Consider the following 17,272-nt stretch of genomic DNA (forward strand, 5'->3'; position numbering starts at 1 on the left):
TGGTGCAGCAAGCACCTCCAAAGTTAGACCCCCTGAAAAACGCTTGCTGTTGGGGACAATGCAGTGAAGAGCTCTGTGCAGTATGGTATGAATAAAGGGCCAGATCTTCTTCCAAGGGAACTACTGGCAACATACCATGTCTTTCCAAGAAGCTTTCCAACTGCAGAAAGGGTCAGTGTAGGGGGCTGGGGTGTTACTTTGCTTCTTTCTCAAGCCTTGCTCTCAGCCGCCACCACAGGCTGCCTCCTGAGATTGAAGGTGGCTTTGGCTGCTAGAGCACTTCATTGGGACAGTTGGTGCATATGACACAGAGGAGAGGTGGGGCTGGTGCTGAGAAGAGTTGACTGGGTGTGGTTGCCTCCTCTCAGCCTCTGGTTTCCCATCTCTGAGAGAGCTGGGACTTGTGGACAGAAACTAGAGCCAAGGGCTACAGATCTCAGAGTGTAAGGAGGCCTCCTGTTCTCTGGTGTCTGTCTCCTGGGGCTCTCATCATCAGGCAAGGAGGCCCAGAATCTCTGGTTCCCTTGCAGATCCTCAACAAGTACGATTCATGGATCTCCTTCCTGAGCAGTGTGCGGTACTGGATGGCCTTCAACGTGGAGCGGGCTTGCCAGTCCTACTTTGGCTGTGTGCAGTGCATCAGTGGGCCCTTGGGCATGTACCGTAACAGCCTCCTTCAGCAATTCCTAGAGGACTGGTACCACCAGAAGTTTCTGGGCAGCAAGTGCAGCTTTGGGGATGACCGGCACCTCACCAACCGAGTCCTGAGTCTTGGCTACAGGACTAAGTATACAGCTCGTTCTAAATGCCTCACGGAGACCCCCACCAAGTACCTCCGGTGGCTCAACCAGCAGACTCGCTGGAGCAAGTCTTACTTCCGGGAGTGGCTCTACAACTCTCTGTGGTTCCACAAGCACCACCTCTGGATGACCTACGAGTCAGTGGTCACAGGTTTCTTCCCCTTCTTCCTCATTGCCACGGTCATACAGCTCTTCTACCGGGGCCGCATCTGGAACATTCTCCTCTTTCTGCTGACAGTGCAGCTAGTGGGCATTATCAAGGCCACCTACGCCTGCTTCCTGCGGGGCAACGCAGAGATGATCTTCATGTCGCTCTACTCCCTTCTCTATATGTCCAGCCTCCTGCCGGCCAAGATCTTTGCCATTGCTACCATCAACAAGTCTGGCTGGGGCACCTCTGGCCGAAAAACCATCGTGGTGAACTTTATTGGCCTCATCCCTGTGTCCATCTGGGTGGCAGTCCTCCTTGGGGGGCTGGCCTACACAGCTTACTGCCAGGATCTGTTCAGTGAGACAGAGCTGGCCTTCCTGGTCTCTGGGGCCATCCTGTACGGCTGCTACTGGGTGGCCCTCCTCATGCTGTACCTGGCCATCATCGCCCGGCGATGCGGGAAGAAGCCAGAACAGTATAGCTTAGCCTTTGCTGAGGTGTGATGCAGCCCCCAAGCAGAGCGGGACGAGTGCAATGGGTAAGGGAGGGAAGGGGAACAGAAAAGACAGGGTGGGAGGGAGAGGGAGTGCTGTTTAAGTTTCTTAATGGTCCAAAGTGCAAAGAATGGTGACTGTCGTATGGCCTGGGACAGCTCTGCTTCAAGGAGGCAAGTCCAGTGCAGCGGAGGAGAGGCAGAGGAGGCATACTGTTTTCAGGCCGCTTGTCTGTTGCCTCCGCACATACAGGTGGCCTCTGGGCAAGATTCCACTTCCTCCCCTGAGATCCAGAGGGAACTCAGAAGTGTGCTAAAGCAAATAGTAAGTTCCATTCAGTGGCAACTTCTCATGGGTGAGTGAGCAACAAGGGCCCAAGGAAAGGGGTTCTCTTAGTCCACCTGAACACAATCAGAGGTGGTGGGAGTACTTTTGAGTGATCTGGGCCAGCTAGTAACATGTCCCCACCTCAATCTAGTTATCAATGCAATAAGATTGTGCCTGAAATACAAGGCCCAGAAGCCTGATCTTTGGGCATCAGAAAACAGGGTCCGGGAATGGTGCTTTCTTATGTGAAGTACCTCATTCCGCATCTCAGCATCCCAAGGATGAGCCAGACTAGCAGGGAGTTAGCACTGTACTGTTGTTAAGTGTGTGTGTGTGTGTATGTGTGTGTATATATGTTAAAAAGGAAAGCTGGCCAGGAGGAACAAACGGTGGTGGTGGTGGTGGTGCTAAAAGCCATGGGTTACAGGGAGGCTGGGAGCTGACAATTCTACCTGGAAATTGCCCAAACATCTAGATTAGCTTGTCTGTGATCTCTTCTAAGAAGGTAAAATGTTCTGGTCATCTACCAAGAAGATTAAACCCTAACATGATGAGAAAGGAAGTGAGGACTTGGGTATTACAAGCTGTATACTCCTGAATTCCTCTCTCAAATTCAGCTCTGAGTCTAAGCCAGCCTTCTCACTTGGCTTCCCTTCACAGTGATAAGTCACCTCTCCCACCCTCCTCCTCACCGAGTTAAGTTTTTCAAGGTGGCAAGTGAGACAGAGCCTAGGGCTCTCATTGGCCCCTCTGCAGTAGGCCAGCCTGCCGTCAGCATGTGGGGGGAAAACTGTTAGGAGTCTCTGACCAAACTGGCTGCAGCCTGGAACTGCCTGGACAGGTTCCTTGGCAGCTGGACAGCACACATGACATTCAGGCTATAGTTCTTGACAATCACCTCTAATGGAAAGCTTTTCAGCATTCCCTAAGTGAGCCCTCAGTCCAAGCTGGTCATCGTTGAGACTGTCCATTCTCCTCAGTGGCTTCTCCAGGGAATTCTTACAGCCAAGTTGTGGATAGTCACTACTGCATTTGCTTGCTCCTGTCCAGAAATCAAACAAGGGGATGGAACTGGTATCTAAATTCTAAGGTTCTTGTCTTCTCTCACGCCTCTTGAGGATGTTTGGTTTTCCTCTGCTTTTTTGGAGAGGGTGTGAGGGAAGGCCATTTTCTACAGATTTGCAATCCACAAGACTGCTCTGAGCTCTTGGGTTTAAAACCTGGGATACTGACTAAGCCTTTGACTTAGGGGTCACTTGCTCCAGTGTGCTCTCTCCAAATGTCCACTCCAGAGGGCCTGCTGACCTGTCAGAACCAGCACCAAGGTGGAGAGTAGTTGAGGGGCAAGCCTCTAGTGTGCCCAGGTGCTACCCACAAAGGAACTAGGTGCACTCTGAGTCAGACTGGCAAACCCTGGTGCTTCCCTTCATCACCCGCCAACTCGTGGGTTTTCCAGGTGCGCCAACACTGCTGCATCGCATAGGCCTCAAGCTTCTGAGAAGACTGTTGGTTGACATCAGGCCTAATCCAGAAGGCTAGGAAGAGGCAGCAGGCATTTGCTAAAGGCAGTTGTTCCGGGCTCTTCCGTGTTTTTGCTGGCCAAGAAGTAAACTATTTTGAGCACTACAATGGAGGAAATCCGGTCAGCCAACTGCAGTGCTGACTTCACTAAGGGCTTGTTTTTCTTCAGCATTTACTTGAAGGTTAACGTGGGATGGACGCCCAGATGGAGAGTCTGGGCAGTCCGCCTCTCAGCTCTGCCTTGCACTTAAGAGATCACCAACTTTCCCCAGGTCGAGCAGGCAGGTACAAGTGGGCTCACAACGTTTGACCTCGACTGGTTTTTCTAAGTTATTTTGTACATTTTTCAGCAGCGAAACCAAACTGGGTCTTCAGCTTTATTCCCGTTCTTGCAAGGGAAGAGCCTTTATACAATTGGACACGTTTTGGTTTTTCCTCAATGAGAATTTTAACCCTCTTTTGTATTATTTCTACAATTTGTAAACATATTTATTTTTACTTTTTTTTTTTTTTTTACTTTCTGGTGAAATTTTTTATACTGCACTTATTTGTCAAAATAAAGAATCTCACTTAAGGCTGGTATCTCTGAACTCCTCCTTCCCTCTTTGAACTAATGAAAGGTCTGTAATTCAGTTCCAAGATGGGTATTTGAGGCAGAACTAGTTTTGTCAAGGTAATTCCAATGGAACTCAGAAGCAGGTAAGTTGTCAAAGCTGCCTCTGGACCTGGGGAATACAGTAGGCCTGCTTAGTAACTGCACACCTGTGGTGGCTTAGTTTTTACTGTAGATGATGCATAGGATCTTTGGAGAAATTACTGAGCCAATGAGTTAGCCCTAGCTAACCAGTTAAGGCTAAAAACCAAAGCTTGCTTCCTCCTTAAATGAAAGTGTATTATCTGAGAGGTCATGGAGGATTGTGGCCAAGCTGAAACAATGAAAAGCAGTGGGTAAACTTCCTTCCCTGTGGAACAGGTAATAAAAAGGGAGTGAAATCAACAGCCCTCTCATCTCATTTATTAAAGAAACAGTAAGAAAAGATACAATGTGGGAAAAACACCAACCATCCTTTCACATCAGGCTGAACAAAGCACAGTGATTTCTCCCCTTTATCCCCCACCCCCCACCCCAATTCCCATAATCCCATCCACATCAGTTTAATCTTGAGGTTCTTTGATTGGGAGTACCAGTGGAGAGGGAGTTGGATGAGCAGTGTAGCCTTGGTTCTGGCTTCCTCTAAGTCCCAGGAGAAGGAAGCTGCAGACCCAGTCAGTCAAGCGGATGCTCTATTTGGTGGCTCTCTGAAGTGGCTGCACTTCCCTGTTCGGTGTTCAAGTCCCCAGGGGAAGAAGGTATGGCAGTAGAGGATGACCAGGTCAGTGTTGCAGAAGCATGGTCCTTTCACCAATGCAACATTTCTAGAGAGCAGTGAGCTCATTCTCCAGTGGTGAGCAGGGGACTATGTATGAATTGGGACCTGCAGGCCAATGTATCCCTGAGGAAAGGTCCACAAGAACAATTCAAGAAACCAGTAAGAAACAAGGGGCAGAAAGCTGTGGGACAAAAGCACAGCAGGCTCCTGAAGGCTGGAGATTCCTTCTCTCAAGGTGGGATCATTCCCACCTGCTAAAGTCCACATCCCACAGTTAAAGTTCCTTCAGTCAAGAAAGACGCAGAGTGGGGAAAAAGGCTCATTTGAACCTGAGCCCCAGGTATGTACTTCAGATTGTAGTTCCATATCTACTACTTTACCTGCCCAGAACCACAGTGCCTGGAAACCAAGGTGGTCCTGGAGAGAAAATGGTGTTTAAGGGGGCAACATTCCATTTGGGTACATTGCAGCCATTGGACCCCCTGGTCTGGGGAAAGCAGCTGGGTTTGTGCCAGGGAGGCTCCCCACTCTAGGAAATGGAACCAAAGTCTTGCTCACAGGGCCATTCATTCTTGGAAAGGAAGCTGGGTTTACACCCAGGGTCCCAGTTGGCCTTGCAAAAGGAGCTGGGTTGATACCCACGGGGCCAGCTGGCGAAGAGCCTAGTGGCCCTGGAGCTGGCCTGGGGAAGGTAACCTGACCAGGGCCTAACGGGCCAATAGACCTGGGGAAGGTAGCTGGACTTGGACCCTGTAAGCCAGTGGCCCTTGGGAAGTTAGCTGGGTTGGGGCCTAGTGGCCCAGAGGCTCTTGGGAAAACTGCTGGACTTGAACCCTGGAGGCCAGCAGACCTCTGGAAGTTAATTGGGTTTGAAGCCAATGTGTTAGAAGACTGAGAGAAGGCAGCTGGGTTCAACCCCCCTGAACCTGTCCCCCTTGGAAAGGGATTAGCATTTACTCCCATAGGGCCAGCAGGCCTTGCAAAATGAGCTGAATTAGGGCCAACGGGGCCAGGAGCCCTTGACAGGGGAGATGGATTTGGCCCTGGAAGGCCAATTCCCCGAGAGCCAGGCCCTGAATTTGGGCCTATGGGGCCAGGAAGTCTGGCCATGGAAGATGGGCTTGTGCCCATGTTTCCAGAAGCCTGTGAGAAAGAAGCTGAATTTGCTCCTAAAAGACCTGCTGCTCTTAGAATGGGAGCAAGATCTAGGCCTTGAGGCCCAGCCATTCTTAAGTTAAGACCAGATCCTGTGCCCAAGAGGCCACCTGCTCTGGCATCCAGATTAGGGCCTGGGCCCAGGCCACCTGCCCTTGGATTAGGCCCAAGGCCTGGGCCCAGGCCACTTGATCTTGGGTTGGGCCCAAGGCCAGGACCTGGAAACATACTTGACCTCGGGGCAGGGTTTGTACCTACAAAGCCTGACCTCAGATTGGGACTCGGTCCAGGGCCCAGGCCAACAGGTCTAGGATTGGGAGGACCGTTTCCAGGAGTCAACAAGACACCCGCTCTCAGGCTGGGTCCAGATCCAGGGCCCATGGGGCCACCACTTCTGGGGTCAGGACCTGTTCCCAGAAGACCACTTGGCCTTGGGTTGGACACCGGACCTGGCCCTGGGAGACTCCCTAGCCTTGGGTTAGACAGAGGCCCTGGGCCTGGAAGAGCCCCTGCCCTAGGATTCAGAGTTGACCCTGGGCTTGGGCCCAAGAGACCACCCGGCCTTGGGAAAGAAACTGCACCTGTGCTAGTGGGGTTCATCCCTCTTGGAAAAGAAGCCAGGCCCGGGTCACGAGCACCAGCAGGGAAAGGTGCTGGATTTGAAGCCAGTGAGCCTGATGAAGTGGGAAAAGGAGAGGGATTCCTTGGAAATGGAGCCAAATTTCCACCAAGAGAACTGCTTGCCATAAGGAAGGGATCCGAGTTCATACCCAGTGGGTGGCCTGTGTTTAGAACAGGCCCCCCCTGGGGTCCCAGGGAACCGTCCAGCCGTCCTCGAGGTGGCAGGGGAGCACGAGTCCAAGGAGTTGGCCGCTCTCGAGGGAAAATCCGAGGTTCTTTCATACTTTCTTGGGGACGTTGGTGATGATGGGCTTGGGACGAGTTTTGAAAAGGATCTTGTTTTTGATGAGTGCAGTCACCAGGTACCGGGTGCCACTCTCGCAGCCAAGTTCATCACAATCCTGCTCCCCGGGAGTGTGTTTAACAAGGACGGCAAAAGGTTTCTCCAGGTGGATGATTTTCCCATATAGGATATGATGCCCCACGATCAGCACAGGGATTCCCTTTGGCAGAACAAGAATGAGATGCCTGAGGTTCAGGGCGAAGTCATAATATTCAAGTGCCTTCTAGAGATGCTCTTAGGAGTCAATGCTGGCACCTCCACTCCCTCTACCACTGCTGAGAAGCCACAACGGATAACCCACCCTCATATCCTTTTTACTCTTTCCGGCCCCAGGTGAGAGAATGTCTACTTTCAGAACTGTGACCTTTCCAGATTCCCCAAAGCTAAATTACCCTGCTACTGCAGAGGTCGGGGGTGGGGGGGGAGAACAAGAGGGGCTTGGCTAGACCCTGAATAACAAACCTGAGGGCAGTCCTCACTGTGGGTCCTGGGAGCACCACCTTGGTGTAGCTTGCTTTCCTGAGGCATTAGGCAGGGAAAGAAAAGTCCCCTCACCTCAGTGGTGTAATGTAGGTCTCCCAGGAGGTTTCCAGCTAATCCAGTGCTGTGGCGAGCCTCGATCTCCCCCTGTAGCTCCATCAGCACCCATTCTGCCAGGCCTCCAGCCCCAGCACTGCAAGCAAAGGGCTGGCGGTTACACTATTTTGGAGGGGTGAAGGATGAATCATAGTGTCCTACACCACCATTCAAGGCCCAAGGGAACTCCTTGTTGAGCACAAGTTCTTGGGAAATTGGGCAGTGCCACGCACTGAACTCAAAACTGAAAGGCTGGGATTTGTGCTGGATGCATCTGAGGACCCCAATTCTTTCAGGGAAATTTCAAACCTATATAGACTTGATCTTTCAAGCTAAATTAAAACCCTCAAAATTTACTCACCTGGAAATAACAATCTGCACCATGAGCTTTACGTCTTTAAAAAGCAACGGAAAAGAAGCTGTAGAGGAAAAATATATTTTTTAGGATAATCGTAATGAATACTGTGTGCCAGGCACTTTCTAAATGCTTCAGACACATTTAGTTTCATTCCCCTAAAAACTCCATAGCATGTACATTTTTTAAACTGGTATTATACATAGAGAATTGCTTCAGATCACCAAGGGTCAACCACAGTGTGGAAAGTTAATAGGTACCACAGTGTGTTCAAGGTCACATAGCTACTAGTCAACCAGCCAAGATTTGAACCTAAGACATATACTGCAGAGCCCACCCTCTCGTCAGTATGCCAACTTGCCTTTCTCAGGGGCATTGTATTTTCCATTCTGTGTTTGTCTAAGAAACTAAGGAATTCTTTTAGATTTACTTTTTCCTTTGGTGATGGTGTAAGTCGATGTCTGCCACTTTGGTTATCTTTTATTTCAAGATTCAAAGGATCTCTCTGAACTAAAAGCTGAGAGAACGGAAAAGGTCCTTCAGACTTTAGTGAATGGTAAAGCTTATTTTCTAATGTGATTCTCATCAAACACATTGCCCATCTTTCATTTAGACACTAAAACAACCCTGATGCTTAATCCTTCATTTTATACAATGGCCCCACCTGGTGGCAAGTTTGCAGTACTCTACAAGAATGAGTTAAAATGGGACATTTTTGCCTGAAACTGGCTTCTTATACCTGTCTTCCTAAGAGAGGTAGATTAAAGGGGGGACTAAAGGGATGGGGGATCTAAACTATGACTTCTGTAAAAATCTTTCCAATGAATAGATGAAGCCTAGTGTAAGGTTATCAGATCAGTGTTTACCAACTGTAGAACAAGTTAACAGGTATTATAATTGTGCTATTAGCAAACACCTGCTTAAACAGGTTTCCTTATTGACATGTCAATCTTTGTTTTGGATCTCCAGGGAAAAGTATCAATATACTGCCAGCATCCCTGTAAGACAGCAGAACCTCTTACTCTTGAGCACCAAACACACTTTGGAATCATGAGGCTGGTCAATTACTGGACTTCAAGTATAAATAGCAGTTAGTATTTATTCCGGAGAAGGCAATGGCACCCCACTCCAGTACTCTTGCCTGGAAAATCCCATGGACGGAGGAGCCTGGTGGGCTGCAGTCCATGGGGTCGCTGGGAGTTGGACACGACTGAGCAACTTGACTTTCACTTTCATGCATTGGAGAAGGAAATGGCAACCCACTCCAGTGTTCTTGCCTGGAGAATCCCAGGGATAGGGGAGCCTGGTGGGCTGCCGTCCATGGGGTCACACAGAGTCGGACACAACTAAAGCGACTTAGCAGCAGCAGTATTTATTCAATTTTTACTATGAATCAGATGCTGTGCATATACATATTATGGATGGTATCTCATTCAACTACTGTGAGACAAGGACTTAGCCGTATTTTGCAGATAGAAGCTACTGAGGGATATACTCTTGCTTATATGTGGTACAAACACAGCTAGCAGGTAGCAGAGCCAGCGTAAAAACGTAGGCCATCTGACTTCACGCTTGTAATCAATACCTCTCAACCAAGGAGAAAACCAAGAGAGGACAGAAAGGCATGAAAGCATCAGGCAGGCACTGCTTACATGCATTTAGCAAGAGCTACATCCGGAAGGCATGCTTGAATACGCCAGACCTGCTGCAGCACTGCCAAGTGTGGTACCCCCTGACCACAGGTAATACACTGGCCCAGGTGAACAAAGGTCTGACAGGTAAGAAGGCCCTACCTCCACCATCAACAGACCAACCAAAGCACTTTTAATATTCTCCCAAGGTCTCCTGAAGGAGAAAGACTAACAATTTAAAATTAGAAGCCCTAAGTTCAGGTTCCAGCCTGAAGTGTGGACACTCATCATACCCAAGTCACTGTGGGGCTAAAACCTAGATTGTGGGCTTCATTTAACTATTATGAAGACCAAATATTGTAAGATGTGGAACTGCTTTAAAAGACTAACATATAGCTGATTTTTCAAAGGATAAGTAAATCAGCATTTCCACATTATAACTATAAAACTTAAGAGCATGGTAGGTACACTTTAGCCATAAATCAAAAAAGGCTCAATAACTGAAACTGAAGTTGTGAAGTTTCTAAGGGTTAATAAATACATGTAGATCAAGAAAGAGTTCTTGTAAATGAGTTTTTAAAACTGTATTTATTTTTTTGCCTGATAACTGCTTTACAATATTCATTTGATTTAAATAAACTTTTGGTGACTGATGATACAGTGTATTTTCTTTGGTAAGTGCAAGTGATAGTAAAATACAGGTAGTTTCAGAGAAGCAATAAAGCGTTCACACAGATACACATTTTAGGAAAATCACAGCAGGGAAGGCGATTAACCCTTAAGACCTCTAACTCTGAGGTAGGAATGTACGGACTGTTTAGAAAAAGGGGATGTATTAATAGAAATACTTTTGGTGCATTCCCTATTTCCTGGAGTCTCCTGCCAGAACAAGAATTCAAAACAGTGGCCTACTTAGGGCTTTCACTGCCATGGGCCTGGGTCAGAGAACTAAGAGCCCACAAGCTGCGAGGTGTGGCCAAAAAAGCTAAATAAATAAAAACAAAAACCAGAAAAAAAGTGGTCGAAGTGGATAAAGGAAAACAGATGCCTGGTAGCTGGGTCAGAGTAGCTGCACTTCCATACTTGTTGCTAATGCTCCAACAAGACCACACAGCTCTCTATCCACTTATGTAGGCGGCCCTGCTTGAGTACACCTATTGATACAGGCAGGCAGCTAGCAATTCTCCTAAAAACAAAAATCCTGTGACCTAAACACTTTAGACCTAATGAGGCTGGAGAAAGTGATGACAAATGAAGTTCACACCCAGCTTGCAAAAGTCTAGCTCATAGGAACCCGTGGACTGATGTGGCTATATTTATGTACATGGGGGTGTATTTACCAAGTTAGTATTAATAAATAATGCAGGGGAACGCATCCCTTTGTATTTTAAAATTCTCCTTTAGCACCTTAAAATATCCCACTGGCTGAATCAGATTGTTCTTTTTCTTGCTCCATGCTCTAAACAGCTGTTCTTAAAACGAGGTATGTTTACCTGGGCACTTCACTAATAACACACCTAATGGAGGTGCATTTCACCCAGTGTAGCTAAGTCACTTCAGTCGTGTCCAACTCTGTGTGACCCCATTAGACGTCAGCCCACCAGGCTCCCCCGCCCCTGGGATTCTCCAGGCAAGAGCACTGGAGTGGGTTGCCATTTCCTTCTCCAATGCATGAAAGTGAAAAGTCAAAGTAAAAACATGAGAACATGCAGTCTAATATGTCCCCATCCCCTTGAGAGCAGGCAGAGCAAGTTAGTAGGAAAACAAAGAGGTGAAGAAGTAAAATATAAGTCAAATCCTGTTGGTAACAAGTAACATTAAATGAAAAATTTCTGTAAAACAAAGAGATTTCTAAGTCTTCAGTCTCAACTCATTCCAACATTTACAAATAACCAATGCAACTTTTAAGTGTCTGTTCTAAGGTACTGCTTGTGTAGAAACTGCAGCTGTTATCAAGAGCAATATCTGAAGGCACAGTTTGACCAATGTACCGTATCAAATCACGAAACTAAAAGTCAGTGGAAAAGATTGCCCAGCACCTCTCTCTCTCAACAGCCTTGAGTTTAATCCCAAATTTAGATAGGATCAACTGTCTTTGGTTAAGAATAATAATTCCAAGTTCCTGTAGAGCCAGGAAGAATGTTATGATCTTACTTTTTAAAAAGATGTTTAAATTCAATGTATTTCAGAGTGGAGTCTCAAAGGCCACGACTACAGTATGGACTTGGAGATGGAAGGTATGGAAAAAACCAAACACCTTTTCCCTGCAATGAATTATTTTGACTCCCTATCCCCTCTTATAAAAGGGGAAATTTTTTTTCTACCTACGTTTTTGAGGCTGTTACATGGCTAAATAAATACATGTGTTCTGTACTCGTTAGTCAAATGACTTTAGCTATGTAAAAGAAACTTTTTAAAAAGCATTGTGTACATTTTAACTCCTATTTTTTTCCTTTATGGAAAGACAAAAACAAAATGTCTTTTTGCGGGGGGGGGGGGGGGGGTTCAAGATTTCTGGAAATAGTATCTAAAATTTTTTTAGAAATATCTGAGGTTACCTCAGATCATTCCCAATCCTAAGACCTGGAGATATTTTGGAGGTTGCAAGTAAAGTTGAAACACTGTTGTTTCTCAAGACAGTAGTCTGCATGACTTCAAGAGGCCTGAACAAACCAGAGAGTAGCAAAGGAATCCCTTCTCAAAACAAACGCATACTCACAATGGGAGCCCTAATCAAAAGTCAAAAGGTTTGTCTGAAATCAGACCGAATCTGGGATACATCTTAACTGTCATTTTGAAGTCAGTTACTATTAAAGTCATTAAAACCTGAAAAATCAAAGTGCCACCAGTTTCTTAGGAAGAAAAGTTCAGGCAAAGCATTATCTTTTTAATACAGAAGCTTCATTTCTAACATAGCTAAACCTCTCTGAACATTTCCCTGGATTTTTTTTCACCTTGCAAACAATGCTATGATACAGGCACTGTCTGTCACTGCCTTTTTACAGTGAGGAAACAAGCGTAGAAGCTAAAGGTTAAGTAACTGGTCGAACACCTGAGAGTGGCTGCTGCGGAATATGGCCGTAACTCCCCCACAATCCACCCTTTCCTTTGGTCCTTTCACATAGGACCCCCCACCCCCATGCCTGATGTCTATAGAGGAACTTGCTTTATAAACACTGCCCTTCTCACAGCATCTACCACAGGATGGCAAATAAACCACCTATGAGGAAAATCTTACATACTGCCACTATGACATCTGTGGGGTAGGCAGCTGAAATCAAGTAAGCCTGCTTTTCATCATATCCAATTGATGAGGCTTAAGTTTCTGAAATCCCTAGAGATGTACTCAAGGTCAGCTCCAGGATTCAAAATTATGGCCCAAACCCGTTTCCTTAATGTTAGACAAAGTCAGTCAAAAGAACAGAGCATTCTTTCTCACTGATTCATCTTATCTACAAAATTTTTTATCCATTGGTTTCTGAATTGTTTGTTAATATTACTAAGCGCTTAACAGAGAATAGCAATGAGCAAGGATCCTTAATGGTTAACAGCTCCCAAAATAAGATGCAGCAGAAAGTGAGGTATGTATGGTATTAAACAGAATATGCAGCTTTTATGGAAACAATGGGCTCTGACTCAATGGTTTAACCTAACTACACAGAATTAAATTTTATTAGAGCTAAACAGTCTTTTTAAAATTGTTTTCATTAGGCCCTTACAAATTTTTTTTTTAAAAAAAAGGGGAATAAAGACTTTCACTTTTTTAAAATTCATTTTTATTAAAAAATTAAATATGACAAAATATTTGCAAATTGCTGGGCCAACAATTAGCATTTATTGAGTCCTTATTCAGTCCCAAAGACTATTCTGTGTTCAGGGATTTAGTGAGAATTCAGTGTCAGACCTGCCTTCTTTGAGTCTACCATCTTTCTAGCCTATGTATGATGGAGGTAACGTAATGTCAGTTTCTCCACCAATAAACTGAGCATAAAAAAACCTATCTCAAAAAGGTTGTTTTATTAAATGAAGTTATGAATGTAAAGTCCTTAGCATGTGCCTAACATGGTAAAACTTAGGGTCAAGCTACTGATTACCTGGAGGAACATGGCATTTTCTTAGTACATGTCCAATAGAGTGACTTTACTCTGTTTAATTATTATTTTAATCTTTACAGTGGACTAAAACATCCTATAAAAGCAGCATGTTCTAAGAATAAAGTCAAGTTTACACAATGGGAGAACAATTCAAACATGGCAGGCAGGGTTTACCAATCTGCTTCAGGGATTAAGTTCTGGAAGGTTTTCTTCTCTAAGCATGGTAGCTATTTCTGTGTGCCTTTCCAGCAAATGAACAATTCATGAACTTTTACATACAACTGGATACAGATTACTTTTATTAGCAGTGTTACTGTGGTTTTGTGACTGATGGGGATAATCTAAGTTTCAAGGGAAGACCTTGTCTCTTGACAGACTTATTAAATGCTAAAATCCAGTTTCTAAATGAGAAGTCTGCTCTCCTCTGAAAAGGGGCCATGGAGGGTAGGTGGAACTGAATGCTTCCGAACTTTTCATTAGTGAACAGTGTGTTCAAAAACGTGTGTGGACACTATGCATACATGTGGGACTTTCCCATCACGTTTTAAGATTCCCATGATGGAGGGAATCAATTACTGGTATTCGTAGACAATAGGTAGAAAAGATGGCTTCAGTCGTTCTGAGTTACTCCAGTTTTCTCCATCTTCTGCTACTCTGCGGCCCCATCTACCCTTCCTCCTTTTACTGCCCTGAGCCCCTCCCTTGCCCAAAGTCCCTTCCTGTCTAGCTCTGCTAGAGGTCTCCCTCTATACTGGATTTCCCTCCCACCAGCCCCATCTTCACCATCTCCCCCGACCCCCTCCTCCTCTCCCTGGAAATTGAGCTACAAGCACTTCCTATTTCTAGCCCCTCTCACTTTCTGGGACTTCTCTGTCCGCTACCCGTCTCTTGCCCACCTCCCCCCCAACCCCCCCGACTTTCTCTAGGACCTCTTACCAAGCCTTTCTCCTACCTCCCAAAGAAACTATTTTAAACTCCACCCTCCAACCCCAGAATGGTCTTTCCAAACCGTTCACCCTCCTAAAGATCGCTCTAAACGTTATTCCTCTACCACCCTCATCTTCCAAATCGTTTCCTATGTCCCCCAATTCTTAAGTACTTCGCTCCTCCAGGACCCGAACTCCACCCCACTCTTCTCCGGCCTCTCACTCCACCCACAAAAGAAGCTGGATCACTCTCCAGACAATCTCTTCCTTCCAGTCACTCTCCCAACTACCGCTCCCAATAGCCTCTTCCCCCCAAGATTTAAAAATGTCCCCTCCAAAGAACTCACAGTCCTACCCCCCGCTTAGACCCTTTCTGATGTTCCCGCTACTTCCTGGGTTCCAGGTCTCCCCCACTCTAGCAAGCATCGCGTGCTGGGTTCCCTCCCAACCCAGGGAAAAAAGCCCCTTCCCGCACATACCTCGAGATTCCGGCCCGCGCCGCCCCCTTCTCCGTCCTCCGCCCGCGCTCGGCCACTCTTTCCGCCCTTCTCCCGCTCCGCCCAGCTCGCTCCCTTCCCTCCGCCTTCCGACTCCGCACCGCTCCCTTCTCCGCAATTCCCGGCTCTCCTACCCCGAGGGCGCCTCTGGGTCGCCCCCACCTCTGCGCGGCCCTCCCCGCTCCCCTCCCCCTTCCCGGCCTCCCCTCCCCCGCCCGCCGCTCCCCGCCCCTCAGCTCGCCATTCTTCTCCTCGAGCCGCGCGCCCCGCCCGGCCCCAGCTTCCTAGCTTCCCGCTCTCTCGCACCCTCGCCTCCCCATCCCCGGCTCAGCCCTCGCTCCCCGCGGCCTCCCGCGCTCCCTGCCCGCGGCCTGACCTGCAATGGCGGCCGCCGATCGCGGCGCCGCGCGGCCAACGGGCGACAACCGAACCTCCCGCCGCCGTCGCCGCCGCCGCGAGCACTGCCTGCGCACTTCCGGCCTTGCGCCGCGAGCACTTCCGGGGCAGAACACGCGAGCGCGCGCACGTGGGGCCGGGGCGGGGAGAGACGAGCTCCCTGAGTGGCGAGCCCTTCCACCGGTGAGTTGGGGAAGGGGCGTAGGGGGCGGGGATGGGATGGGGGTGTATCTAGGGAGTGCGGCCTGCTCTAGGTCGGCCCCCCGGGAAACTCGCCGATTCCCCTCTGCCGAGGCCGGGTGGAGGTTACTCTAGAGATCCCCGGAGAGGGAAGGGGCGGCGGAGCCCTCGCGCGCCTCGGAAACACACATAGCCTAGCTGGGCCGAACGCGCCTTCTCTCCTGGCAGATTCTTCACCTTGAAGGGAGATGAGTAACGGGGCGAACTTGACCCGAGTGCGTCTTTTGGCGGCGGCGGAGCTGGGGATAGAGAAAGTAACTGACAGATGCCCGATCAGTCCTGTCGCTTCTTCCCGCTAAGAAGCTCTTGGTTCTTCCTGCCCATCAGCCCCACCGTCACCACCGTAGTTGAGTCTGTGATTTGCAGACAGCATGCAGTGGAGATGGAGATGTTTGCCAAAATTCAGGTTCCTTGATCATCTCCCACCCCAAAAGACTGGAATTCTGGAGCTATGGATTAGTACCCGGAATCCTGCCTTGTTAAAGATCGTTTTGGTTTAGGAATTCTGCGGACCTGACTTTGAGAGACTCCTTTAGACTGTCACCATTTCTTGCTTTCTTAGAATGGTCGAGGTATTGATCCTCCTATTCACCACCCGCAGCCCCAGAAACCTCACGCACCAAATACGAAGGAGACTTTAGTTCTGCCTCGAATACAATTCCTGGGGAAGGAAATGGCAACCCACTCTAGTATTCTTGCCTGGAAAGTCCCATGCGTGGAGGAACCTGGTAGACTACATACAGTCCATGGGGTCGCAAAGAGTTGGACGCGACTGAGCGACTTCACTTTCTTTTCGAATACATTTGGTCAGCTCTTTGTGGCTCCATTCAAGCGCGCACTCCAAGTAAAAAAATAAGGTTATGTTCAGTCTTTTGCTCTAAGATCAAGTTTTAGATTCTCACCTCTTTTCCTGGAGCACTTCCTTCAGGCAGTTTGCAGGATTGCTAGGAGGCTGGGTGATGCTCTATGTGATGATTTTTGAATTTTTTTTGTGGAAGAATCCTGAGCTTCTGGAGACTATTTGATAGATTCTGTGTGGACCATGAAAGCATCTTTAGTTGAATATGTTAAAATGAACCTCAGACAGACTTCCCAGGTGGTCCAGGGGTTAAGACTGGGAGCTTCTAGTGAAGGGGGCAGGGGAACTAAGATCCCATATCCTCCCTACCCCCAGTTCCTGCCTGGCCTTCTCCCCACCCCCAAAAAAGGAGGGAAAAAATAGAAATGAACCTCAGTGAGATACATTTGGAGTCTGCCACGTAGAACAGTGGTACTGTGCTGTGCTTAGTCGTGTCCGACTCTTTGCGACCCTATGGACTGTAGCCCGCCAAGCTCCTCTGTCCATGGGGCTTCTCCAGGCAAGAATACTGGAGTGGGTTGCCATGCCCTCCTCCAGGGGATATTCCCAACTCAGAGATGGAACCCAGGTCTCCCTCATTGCAGGCTGATTCTTTACCATCTGAGCCATGACGAAAGTCCAGAAGAGTGGTAATAAAAAACAATAGATGTGACATACCGCTGTTTAACAATGATTCTTTTCTCCTCTCCTAGGAATGGGTGAATTTAATGTCCATCGAGTGCGTTTCTTTAATTATGTTCCATCAGGGATCCGCTGTGTGGCTTACAATAACCAGTCAAACAGATTGGCTGTTTCACGAACAGATGGCACTGTGGAAATCTATAATTTGTCAGCAAACTACTTTCAGGAGAAAGTAAGTCATTTGGGAGCCTGATTTGGTGGTGTCGATGTTAATTTTTTTTTCTTAAGTTCAATT

General features: G+C 47.7%; 4 protein-coding genes across 9 annotated transcripts in view; 2 read left to right on the forward strand and 2 right to left on the reverse strand.

The window, feature by feature from the left end:
- HAS3 (hyaluronan synthase 3) overlaps window positions 1-4,292 on the forward strand; it is a 26,603-nt gene extending 22,311 nt beyond the window's left edge. For all 4 annotated transcript variants that reach the window (XM_061387723.1, XM_061387725.1, XM_061387722.1 and 1 more), the window contains one exon: window positions 531-4,292. In XM_061387723.1, the coding sequence (XP_061243707.1) occupies window positions 531-1,454 (924 nt within the window). In that variant the 3' untranslated portion in view covers window positions 1,455-4,292. The remainder of the gene's footprint in view (window positions 1-530) is intronic.
- Window positions 4,287-6,721, reverse strand: DERPC (DERPC proline and glycine rich nuclear protein). Its single transcript, XM_061387730.1, has one exon. It carries the CDS (start codon window positions 6,719-6,721, stop codon window positions 5,099-5,101), a length of 1,623 nt encoding a protein of 540 aa, XP_061243714.1. The 3' UTR covers window positions 4,287-5,098.
- On the reverse strand, window positions 4,287-15,331 carry CHTF8 (chromosome transmission fidelity factor 8). 2 transcript variants are annotated; one of them, XM_061387741.1, is made up of 4 exons: window positions 15,238-15,331; window positions 7,720-7,777; window positions 7,338-7,455; window positions 4,287-6,942 (listed from the first exon to the last, which is right to left on the reverse strand). In XM_061387741.1, the coding sequence occupies exons 2-4, from the start codon at window positions 7,740-7,742 to the stop codon at window positions 6,718-6,720; spliced, it is 366 nt and encodes a 121-aa protein (XP_061243725.1). In that variant the 5' UTR covers window positions 7,743-7,777; window positions 15,238-15,331; the 3' UTR covers window positions 4,287-6,717. The 2 variants fall into 2 exon arrangements, with proteins under 2 accessions (XP_061243725.1, XP_061243726.1); XM_061387742.1 differs by lacking the exon at window positions 15,238-15,331 and adding an exon at window positions 14,844-14,932 and having other exon boundaries at window positions 6,718-6,942.
- Window positions 15,332-15,352: 21 nt separating this feature from the next.
- UTP4 (UTP4 small subunit processome component) overlaps window positions 15,353-17,272 on the forward strand; it is a 30,152-nt gene continuing 28,232 nt past the window's right edge. Inside the window, exons 1-2 of one of the 2 annotated variants that reach the window (XM_061387717.1) lie at window positions 15,353-15,440; window positions 17,049-17,209. In XM_061387717.1, coding sequence (XP_061243701.1) covers window positions 17,051-17,209 — 159 coding nt within the window. In that variant the 5' untranslated portion in view covers window positions 15,353-15,440; window positions 17,049-17,050. The remainder of the gene's footprint in view (window positions 15,441-17,048; window positions 17,210-17,272) is intronic. The other variant, XM_061387716.1, reaches the window with a different exon arrangement.

The sequence above is a fragment of the Bos javanicus genome, chromosome 18 (assembly GCF_032452875.1).
Source record: "Bos javanicus breed banteng chromosome 18, ARS-OSU_banteng_1.0, whole genome shotgun sequence".
NCBI lineage: Eukaryota > Metazoa > Chordata > Mammalia > Artiodactyla > Bovidae > Bos > Bos javanicus.

Bases quoted from the DNA above. Each gene is read 5' to 3' on its own strand.
- DERPC (XM_061387730.1), bottom strand. From the start codon at position 6,721: ATGAAAGAACCTCGGATTTTCCCTCGAGAGCGGCCAACTCCTTGGACT.
- CHTF8 (XM_061387741.1), bottom strand. From the start codon at position 7,742: ATGGTGCAGATTGTTATTTCCAG. The intron at 7,456-7,719 runs GTGAGTAAATTT...CTTTGCTTGCAG, and splicing joins GTGCAGATTGTTATTTCCAG to TGCTGGGGCTGGAGGCCTGG. The intron at 6,943-7,337 runs GTGAGGGGACTT...GTTCTGCCAAAG, and splicing joins ACCTACATTACACCACTGAG to GGAATCCCTGTGCTGATCGT.